This window comes from Diadema antillarum, unplaced genomic scaffold (genome assembly GCF_040938485.1).
Source record: "Diadema antillarum isolate AM-2024a unplaced genomic scaffold, OU_Dant_1.0 seq00001671_RagTag, whole genome shotgun sequence".
Taxonomy (NCBI): Eukaryota; Metazoa; Echinodermata; class Echinoidea; order Diadematoida; family Diadematidae; genus Diadema; species Diadema antillarum.
Genome location: NW_027272368.1, coordinates 566552 through 577818, shown reverse-complemented (window position 1 = coordinate 577818; position 11267 = coordinate 566552). Strand labels below are relative to the sequence as shown.

The 11267-nt window shown below is 36.7% G+C and overlaps 1 protein-coding gene across 1 annotated transcript in view; it reads right to left on the bottom strand.

Moving 5' to 3' along the window:
• Positions 1 to 3156: 3156 nt before the first annotated feature.
• LOC139711575 (uncharacterized) overlaps positions 3157 to 11267 on the bottom strand; it is a 33735-nt gene continuing 25624 nt past the window's right edge. The window contains exons 24-32 of the mRNA XM_071623453.1: positions 10856 to 10975; positions 8859 to 8928; positions 7878 to 7949; positions 7324 to 7395; positions 6663 to 6740; positions 5365 to 6268; positions 4769 to 4874; positions 4126 to 4361; positions 3157 to 3327 (exon numbers count right to left, since the gene is read on the bottom strand). Coding sequence (XP_071479554.1) covers positions 3157 to 3327; positions 4126 to 4361; positions 4769 to 4874; positions 5365 to 6268; positions 6663 to 6740; positions 7324 to 7395; positions 7878 to 7949; positions 8859 to 8928; positions 10856 to 10975 — 1829 coding nt within the window. The remainder of the gene's footprint in view (positions 3328 to 4125; positions 4362 to 4768; positions 4875 to 5364; positions 6269 to 6662; positions 6741 to 7323; positions 7396 to 7877; positions 7950 to 8858; positions 8929 to 10855; positions 10976 to 11267) is intronic.

Below are 11267 nucleotides of genomic sequence, written 5' to 3'. Positions count from 1 at the left end.
TGTGTGTGTGTGTGTGTGTGTGTGAGTGTGTGTGCTTTTCTGGCATCTTAAATTCGTTAGATCTTGAATTTTGATGACTTCGTTTTTTAACCGAACAAGACAAACAACAACACCAACTAATGTATGTATATGTGTATGGGTAGTTTTGAATGCTATAGCACCATGATGCATACGCCTTCTCTCTCTCTCTCTCTCTCTCTCTCTCTCTTTCAGTGTATGCATTTTTATGTGGACAAACATTTCAGACTGTCAATGGAATGAACGTTATTAACAATACTGTTAAATGATATGCAATAAAGCGTTGTGGTTAGAATATATAGATACAGAGAGAGTGTGGGGGGGGGGGGGGAGAAAGAAAGAGGTTAATGCGAATTACATTATCTGCATATCGCGATCCACTGAATAACATGATAATTATTCAAACATTACTTAAAAGCTCAAATATTTGCATTTTATGTACCAGCACTTCACTGCTTTACTACACACATTCCTAATAAAATGACACGTTTGACAGAAACCTCACCAGCATTTTGTCATTTACCTGCAATATCTAATTTGTAGACTTCTTGTGGAACTGGGCTTTGAACCTTTTTCCATTTCTCTCCCCCTCTTCCATACATGAATTACCATGGTTCTCATATTATCGAATCAATTGCGAAGGTATCGAAAAATAAAAAGAGAAGAAAAAAAGAACAATGTCAGTACCATTAACTAGATTACCATGCCCTAGCTGCTCTAATTTTCGCGATATGAAGATAATAACTTTTCTCTTTGCAAGGCTAGATGAGCTTGCTTTCTATTGATCACATGATCTGATGCATGATTGACAAGTCTTGTGTGCTATCAACATAAAATATAAGAAAGATTCTGCAACCCCCGATCTGACGAAGAAAGTACGACTTTGGCAACTCTCAAAACCAATTTGTTAATGCTTAATTCACTTGCTAAATCATTTGCCGGAAAGATGATTTTCATTATATTCCTCTTTCAGTTATAGGGTCATTATTTGTGTACATTTCGCTAACGTGACGCTAGGTTCTCTAAGTAAATTAAGCGAGTGCATGGTTGTTCATGACCATGTTGCACTTTTCAACGTTGAACTACAAATCGTATTACACTTCATGGAGACTGTGCAATATCCACAGCCTACATAGTCAGGCTTAGATGTATGGAAACATTTCTTCGATTGCCGATAATAATTCTTTTTTTGCTCTAATAAAGTAATGAAGAGGTGTTGTCATTAGGCTAATTGAGAGAATTGTTTCATATTTTCCATCATATCTTTTCCAATCAGAGATAAAATTCAATACAAAGGCTAGATGTGCTCAGCTCTCCTGGTTTCCCTTACCTACCAGGAAATAATCAAAATAAACAAATACACCCCAAGAAAAACCCAACAACAATAACAACAACAACAACAACAATTTCAAGAAATCACATTGGTGTAAGGATACGCACATCTGAACCCATAATGATATCGATAACAGTAATAACGACTGTAATAAAATAAGTAGCAATAATAATATCCATAATGACGACAGTGTTAATGTATATTCATTTCCATTTATTTTGCGTCACGTCACGAGAACTGCTACAATTATTTTCTACTGCATTCTAACACACGTGTACCATGTCTTGTATGTGGTACTTGCTAGCACATTCACCTGACAGATGGTATTAATGCATTCACACAAAACAATGAAATGGACTCCTGCCAATTGATGTCAATTGACGGACCATTCTGGTCACCTGGTCTATCGATACGCAGGTTCATTTTGTTTGAACATGAATTCCATTATTGCCACGTCGGGCAAGCTTCTGCATTATGCCGCTTTGGAAAAAAAAGTGAAATTACTTAGAAAAAGAAGGTCATTTGTACCAATGCTCAGATGAGCTAATTGCCGGGGCTAATTGTGAACTTGTTTATTAGCATAATAAGACGTGCTGGGGGTACCCAGTTCGTTGACATGGTAGTGAGTCAAATACTCGCATCTGATGGTTGCTGGATAGCTGCTGCCATAAAAGCCGTCGTTGTTGCAACTTATTGCAATAAAATTGTAAAGAGCTTTATGAAATAGCGCTCGGTTGGAATACATGTAGACAGTCAACAATGACGATCAAAGTCAAGCTGGTTTATCACTATTTTATGCTTTTTCCAGTCAGATATCATATTTCAATGAAAGAAATCATGAAAGACGAGAGAGGCAATAACGTTTCTCACGTTTGAACAATGCTACCATTGGTCTGATAAGCTCTCTATTACAAGCGAAGAAATATACATTAGATACACAAAGTCTCACTATGATTGGCGCACCAACACACACGATAACTATGATAAAAGACAAGCACTAAGACAGAATGCTGTATTAATGCATTACCAACACTACAAAAGCAAACCACAGGCTTGGGCAATCTGATATTTAATAGGCTAGTGCATAGAAAGAAGTAATTAAATAGAGAAATGTAACAAAACAAATCTAACAAAAGGCACTCCAATACTTTTTGTGGATCTTTTTAGCACCCTCGTATAACATTATACAGGTGTAGTTCTAAACTGCCTCAAACATCATTTATTAGGCCTTACTAAAGTACTTTAGGCAAATCGTTTTCTCTCATTTATTTTATCATAATAACTGTTAATTTGAGTGTAGCATGTGGTTTATGTGGTTTATGTTGTTGTTGTTTTTTTTTATACATTTGTACTAGTATTTGAGAAGTATTTACTGTATCCACGAGTATTATTGTCCTTTTCTTCTCCATAGGGCCAAAGCTGTATCCGTGGTCTGTATCGTTATCTATACACATGATCCCTATCGGAATCTACGCTTAAAAAGCTTGCTTTAAACCAGGTCTCATCGTATTTCTTTTGCAGTTCTTTTACATTTTCACTATAATCCATTTGATAAGTAACCGTCATAATCATGTTAATAATATCTTATTATACATCCAAACTGGTTATCAGATTTATTTCTATTACCATTATTTGATGCAGCTTTCATTGAGAAACATGAAATATGAATATTGAAATGTAAAAATTAAAATTGAAATAAGTGAAAAACTAGCAAATACAGATCGTAGGCTACACAACGAATTTCGTAACATATCTTATTTAAAGACTTAAAGATTATGATTCGTGTCCCGAACGGTGCTTGTAGACTACAAATCGTTGGTGTAGAGTGTCTTCACGCGTTGCATAACCCTCATCACATGAGCTCGGTTGCCAACCTCTTCACAAGGTTTATGAAGATGATCATCGCCTTCATTGTCATTGCAAAGGAAAGGTGAGTCCAGGACTAAAAAGGCGTGCTCGATGCGACCGCTCTCCGTCTTCAGTTTGCAGAAAAACAAACAAACACACAAACAAATTAACAAAACAGGACGTTGAATATAATATGATATAATATAATATAATATAATATAATATAATATAATATAATATAATATAGTATAATAATATATAGATCTTTTTAAACAGTGCAATCAATAACGACAGGAATAAACATTAAATGTGAAATTTTATCACTCGGTAAATGTTCCGAGAGATTCTGATTTATTCCGCAGTTGGATAATTATCTTCTTATAGCATTAAAACGTTAGTCTGTGTTTAGTCTATGTTGTTAGCCAGTGCTGTCGTTTTGACATTTCTAACATTTTCTTTTTGTCCAACATTCTTAAGAAAGGCGTATATGACGATAGGGTGTATCTTACGATAACGTGTAGTTTGGTGCGGCAATTATTTGAAATACAGACGGCTTTTGGCATGTGCAGAGTTAATAGCGTCAGTGAACATTAAAACAAAAACTTCCACTGTTCAGAATAAGAGCTAAAGGAGTTACATTCGCACACATTGTACAAAGAAAAGAAAGTTAGCCCACTATTAAAAGGTCAATTCAGTTGTACTGACAAAATTGCAAGTGTTCTTCTTTAAGTCCTTAAGTGTCTTTAAGTGGCTCGAATATCTGATTGGAACTTGCACGGAGAATGTAACTTGAATTGCTATTTCATTAGGGTGATAGAATATCAAAACATCATAAATATCAGTAAGAATATTTTCTTCTAAAGGGGAGGCTACAATAATAAAGTCGTCTGCAATGGTTGTACGCATGTTTTACAATGTTAATTTACCGTCTGAACCGCGATTGCATCTTCAGGCAACTGAAGAAAGCGTGAAGCAGGGAAACCAGCCTCTTTCATGGATTCCACAGCACTGGCGATGTCTCGACTGATCACCTGTTGCTCCCCATACGTCAGGTCACGCTCATTATTCGAGATCCAGTCACGCATGCGCAAAGGTTTGGGATTCGGCATAGGATCAAAAGGTGTAATGAGCGATGGCGTGCTCTCCTGGAAAATGGTACTCACTGAAATCACAAAAGAAAAGAGAAATGACGTAGATACCGAGATATAAAAATGATCGTAGCAATGTTTGATTAAAACGTAGGCCCTATCTTCCTGACAGATCATCAACTTCTCGTTTTTTTTTTATCATAGCTACACTATTGAAAGATACGTTATTAACAATCGATTATACGTCACACTAAATTTCTTAAATCGAAATCATAATGACAACTGAAGGTTAGTATTTTTGTCCAAATTCAACACCGACAGACGCAGATCTCGATGAATTTATATTCCTAAATTTACATGCACCATTTTGACACTGAAGAAAGTGAGATTTATGTTTACATATCATTTCAATGTGAAAAAAACTATATAAATTTGAACTGAACTGAACTGAAACCTTTTGTCTTAGAATTGTCCATCTGACTGGATGTGTTTGATTTCCTCGTGCCGTGAAGGGAAGATAGTGTGTAGAGGTACGGATTGAGGGACGAGTTGACCGGGAGAATAAAGACAGCAGTCCAGGCATACACCTGCAGGATAAAATAAAATATAAGAGATGGTCCACGTAAACAGACTTGAATGATAACGCGATTTCTGTTTTGTCATTACACGTTATTCATGATTTTTTTAATCATTTAGTTACCTAAAAAGAGAAAGGAAAGACATACGTGTGATATGTCTCATGATCTTTACTTCAAGATTCTCTAAGCTCGCAATTGCTATTTAAAGTCCTATCAAAATGTAGCCCAATATGGTACTAAACATGGTATTCTTTTTTTAAATTGAATTGATTGTTTTATTGTCCACAAGGCGAATGTGGAAATGCGCCTTCCACCAGCGTTACATACAAGAGATACAAACAGATAACAATTGTTCATTGAACAACACATACGACATATATTTTATTTTCCTTCTTGTCACGTTACAATTTTAAATTAGTTTACACCATCCTGAGTTATGGAAACACATACAGTGTAATGGACAGAACATTGAACGTAGAAAATTCAAAACGACGCTAACCTGAGCTGAAATGACGAGTTTACCGGCAGCAGACATGAGGCCCATGATTATTATGGGCATCCAGCAAATCAGGTCCGTACCGACAATTAGCGCCATCTTGGATGCAAGCTTGATCTCCTCAGCTAAATGAGCGTTGACTTTAGATCCCTTACCTCGTTTTACTATCTGCTGCTTGGTGAGTTTGATGGATATGTAGATGGCTATATAGCACAGGAGTGTGATGAGAAACCCGACGAAGTTTGCTCCAATGAAGAGGGAAATGGAGTAGTGCCACCCAGCAGGTCTGTTGACGGTCAAAGGTAGTGCTAGGCATACACCTGACTGCCCGTAGAAATTCCCCTCTATGTAGGCCGGGATAACAACGGGTAAGATGCTCACTAGTAGGGCCAGACTCCAGATCGTGAACTCAATAAGACGAGCCCGACGTACCGTCAAGTGGAGACCTCTTTTAAAGGGCGCCACCACATGGATGCATCTATCTACACTGATCATCATGATGAGACAGACCGACGCCTCGCTGGATACGACAGATACCATACCAGCCACTTTGCACACAATACTTGACTGCCACGCTTCGGCATGGATTGCGTAGTTTCCTCTAAAATATGCATCGGCTGCGGCGATCGTGATCATATACAAACCCATCAAGAAGTCTGAGATGGCAAGATTGGTGATGAAGCTAGACTGCACGGAAGTGCGCGAGTCTCGGCGGGATTTGAACATTCGATAGAACACGACAAATCCATTGCCGGCGAAGGCACTAGCACCAAGGATCCAGATAAAGACACGGAGAATGTTATTAGACATCAGATCCTCGCAGGATGAAAATTGATCACGTGGTGCCTTGCAGCCGTCTGCGTCGGTTAGTCCAGAGAGACAACAAAACACGTATCTGTCCGCGTGTCTATGAAGAAAGCATAATGTAGTAGAACGGTCAATTCCTTCAACTATGCACATTCTATGACAATTTTTGATTTTCATTATTTTGTCCGCGTGTCTATGAAGAAAGCATACCGTCAATGAACGGTCAATTTCCTTCAGCGAAACACATTCTACGACAGTTTTTGATGTTTCTTATCCCATGAATTTATAAATATATGTACGTTGTAACATATATGTCCTCATCATTTCTATTACAAATACACTTAAATGCATTAAAGCATATGAAAAAAAAAACATGGTGTGAAAGCCAGCTCTTATCTCTATATTATCTCCATCTTTTGTTACGTGTCATCATTTAGTACGATTCTTTTATATGATTATTTGGAATCTACATAGTGACAAGAAACAAAACTCACATCACTTTCAGACTCTGCAAGCCATGGAATAAATCCAGTCCTGATGTTGTGAGCCTGATAGAAGTCTCACGAACATCTCTAAGAAAAAAACAAAATAGAAAGCGTTGACAACAACAAAAATACAAGATGGAATGTTCCATCACTTTTCTTCGATTCTCTTGATACCTTTTTCCATACAAGCCTTGCCTCCCATCATGTAATTAGGTGTAGATGCTTGAAAAATTGGCACTTCCATATAGACTAATGTATTCCCTTAGACTTATACTACTTGAGCACATGTTTACTTAACACCGGACTTCAAGACAACGTCATGCAATTACAAAATACACAAACGGTCTCAAATGATTATACAAAAAAAGTCTCCTAACATAGAGCTTACTCGGCAGCAAGCCGTAGACATGTTAAATTGTAGCTTGTTTTTAATCTGTATAATGCATAGCAACATGTGGGAACGTTTGGAAGTTTATGCCATAATTTCGAGAATTGTATAAAGGTTCATTGTCACCAGATTTCCATTGAATTCAGAGTTTCTTCAGCTATTTTGATACAATCATCGTTTTTTCTCCCCTCGACGAACTGACTATATCATAAGGCTATTTATGAAGAAAGTTTCAGCGATACTAGCAAGCCTTTTAACATTGCTTTTGTGGATTCAGCTTACAGTTCTTGTAGATTTGACAAATTGTAGAAGGTTCCCGGACTGACGTCATCCAGTGGATTGCCATGGAGATTCCTGTTTGAAGAGGAGGAAACGATTTTCACAAGATATATGCCTCATGTTAGATTTACCAATGATCTACAGCCGTTCACAATGATATCACCTTGCACAACTTTGGTCTCTCTTTTTTTCTGTTGCTTATCCCCTTAGTGTCTATCCATATTTTGTGCAGATGGCTTGTATGTAATGAATGGTGTGATGTTATGTAACAACCTATGAAAACACATTAAGATATTTTATAGGCCTATTCATCACTTGATAAGGACAATACGTGTGTACGTTGTACGGATTACAGCGGTAATACTTCATTCAGATTTCCATATATTCGAATCTCTCCACAAGAACAAATGACAAAACGTAGTCATTCAGATAACGTTTTCTAATGATGACAGCGTTTGGATTATTGGTAAGAGGTAGTATAAAGGCAGTATAAGTAAGAGCGGTATAGTAATTGAAATTGTGAGTGAATACAGTGAAGAACGCTGAGGTATACTCACAATTTGGTCAACCTCTGTAAACCGCGGAGTGAACCTTGAGCAAGCCGGCTTATGTTATTACCTGACAAATTCCTGTTGGTTAGAGATTCAATTACATAGTCATTGGTAGCATGCAAGGACAAGTTCACCTTCACATCTGCATATATATGTGTATTGAGTGAATGCAATAATATCGGTAGAACGCATTAGTGAAAGTTTGAGGAAAATCGGACAATCCGTTTAAAAGTTATTTCAATAAAGTTTCTGCGCAGTCACTGTTGGATGAGAAGACTACTACAGTTTATGATGTCTGTGTAGATCAACATAAGGAGAATATAAGGAGAATTCCACAAAATTTCATTTTTTTTTAAAGCACACATTCCCTAAACTTATTACTGATGCATGTTAAGGGTAATAATTATTATTCCCGCTATATGCAATACCTTCTGAAAGAGGCAAGTCAAGTGCTTTTTTAGATGAGCATGTAACATCACAAGCCGCAGTTTAGTCTTCTTCTTCTTCCTTTTTTTTTATTTTCTCAGCGCTGAGAGACATTCTAATAAGATAAGCGCTCTATAAATATTGTGAATTATTAGTTTTCTCATCCAGCGGTGGCGACACTGAAACTTCAAAAATTCACTTATTTTGAAAGGATTGTCTGATTTTCCTTAAACTTTCACTGATGTTTCCTACTAATATTGCGGCATTCTCTCAATCTACATGTTTATTTAGATGAACTTATTATTCAAATGTCCATTTTATAGAACTTTTGGGAGAGGTGAGTTTCCTTGAGTTGAGATACAGATCCACGATTTATTGTATGCCAAACTTGTAAAAAGACTGTCGCATCGTCTTACCAGCCGAACTTTCTCTCCAATCAGGAGAAAATTGTTTGTGTTTGACAGTCGTAAGTAATACTTCGACACACTACTCCTCACGAGTTTCCGATATATAGGCCTACGTGTACGATGTAACTTTTCAACCACAACGGTTGGTACTTACAAATGCAAAATGTTGCCGTTATCGACGAATGATTCCGACACGATTTCGGAAAGTCCTGTGTTCTGCAAATCTCTAAAATGAGCAAGATAAAAACAACATACCAGTAGGCTTATTCATTCTATTCTACGAATTGTCAGCCTACCTCATCTTATGTAGATTTTGAAACCTAATCATAGATTACAAAGGAATGTAAAAAAACAACAACTAAAAGCTAGCAATAAAAGCAAGAGGAGACTACACCGTTAAGAAGAAAATCATTTTTTTAAATAATAATAATAATGATAATAATAACAATGATGATGATAATAATGATAATAATTCTGAACTTATACCGCGCAGTTTCTATGAAGCATATTATACTCAACTGCGCATAACATGATATATGATCAAAAGAAAAAAAGCAGATTAAAAAGAAAGTAACACGATCTACTTCTTATCTAAAGATCGTACAATGTAGTGAAATTTCTATGGAATAGCAGGAACACAGAAATTAGACGCATTTCGGCCTGATATTTGAAATAGTATGGATACTGAAAATTACGACTCAAGTCATTGTTCGGGTTTGCATTTTGTAATCGATCTTATTCATTGGTCAACACATCGGCAGCAGAGCCGTTTAAAGAGTATTGAAGATAGAATGTTACGTTACTTATGTAAGGAAAGGCACCGAAACCATTAGTTCACGTCTTTCTTTGCTACTTTGTAAACACTACGACTACTGTATCGACGTAATGCTGCATATTGCATTATATACAAAGAATGTGCCTCTGAATAGCATAGTCCATGTATAAACAGGATTGCATTGCACGACATTTAAGACGAAATGGAAAACTTACAAAAAGGCCAGATATGGTAAGTTGGATGGAGCGAGACCGTGTTGAGAAGTGACGTTATAACTCGGAGGATGCAATATCAGTGACATGTTACACGCTTCGCCATGTCCCTCACATGAAAGTGATCTGTATGCAAGCACATCATGGATAAACAACGAAATACATAGTCATGAAATCATTTTTGTGTTCTAAGTCAAGAAGTAACTGAATACGTCTACAGAACTAGCAAAACTGTGTCCATAATGTTATCTTAATGATCAATATCTCTGCCTATATATATATGTATATTATTTCTCCTCATTCAACTTATATGACGTGTTAAAATGTGATTCAATATCAGTAATACAAAATGAATTTACTGATGGCATTCATGTTTATTCATCTTTTTGTTTATCTACAGAAACACTCAAAGAAATACGTGACCTTGCCTCCATCTCTATACCATTATATAGGCCCCAGGATATGAGATGATATTTTACCCATTCTGGAGGGCGGATTGTAGGAACAAATAGTGCGTGTCCCAGGCCTGCGTGTGCGTTTTTAAATCTCTGTGTATAGGATGGGTGTTATAGTTTGCTGCTGTGCGTGAGTGTGGCAATAGTCATCAAGAAACCTAGGTACTCACAGTTTTCGTGTGTCTGGGGACAAGGTAGTGATGTTTGCAGTGGTTATTGAGCAGTCAAAGCTAAGCCCCTCACAATGACATCCTTCAGGACAAGGCTCTATGTCAGGCAAGAGAAAATTTCGACAGACTCCATGAATATTCTGAACTATCATTTGTTGTTTAATATGCATTCATTCTTTTTGAATTTCAATCTACATCTGTATTTGACTGTAATTACGCGCGAAATTGTACAAGAAGATGTACATTGGTTACATTTAGGAATCAACACAAATAAGTTCAACATCTGTCATGGTAAAAGCTGATGACTTCAAAAAAGACCATAAGCTAGGTATAGGTTTGATATGCTAACAGAGGAAATGTTTGTAGTAATTGATTAATAAAAGAAAAGTTTTAGATAAGATTCAAACATTACAGAATAATGATCTTGAAATCCCGTTTGATGTCAAATTCATCTTGAACATTGAGGAGGTTCATGAGTATTTGGTTAATGAAAATATCAAAACAACGTTTCCCGTAATTTGTGCGGTTGTCAAACTTACCACAGAATAACTCATCGTCTTTCTCTGGGCAGTGAATCACCTCATCACAAACCTCGTCTTGGGTGATGCAGGTAGTGTAACCATGGCAACGGTAACTCCCTGGTGGACAGACAAAGCGAGCTGAAGAAAAAATAAAGAAAACATTACATTGCTGTCAAGATGCATTAGAGTTGGTTCAGTATAAAGAGCATACATATTGTTTAAATACTATCCCGCGTATCCTTTCAAAAAACAAACAAACAATATTTAGAGTTTCACTTCAAAAGTTCGTTTAATTTAACCGTTATCATTACATGCGCTCCGCACATAGCCTTTTATACCAGGAAGAAATATGTTGTTTTCTCTCGCTCTTCATTTTCTGTAAGATGTAATTGCTGTATTAGCTTAAAAGTTTGTTTTTTCCTAATCATGA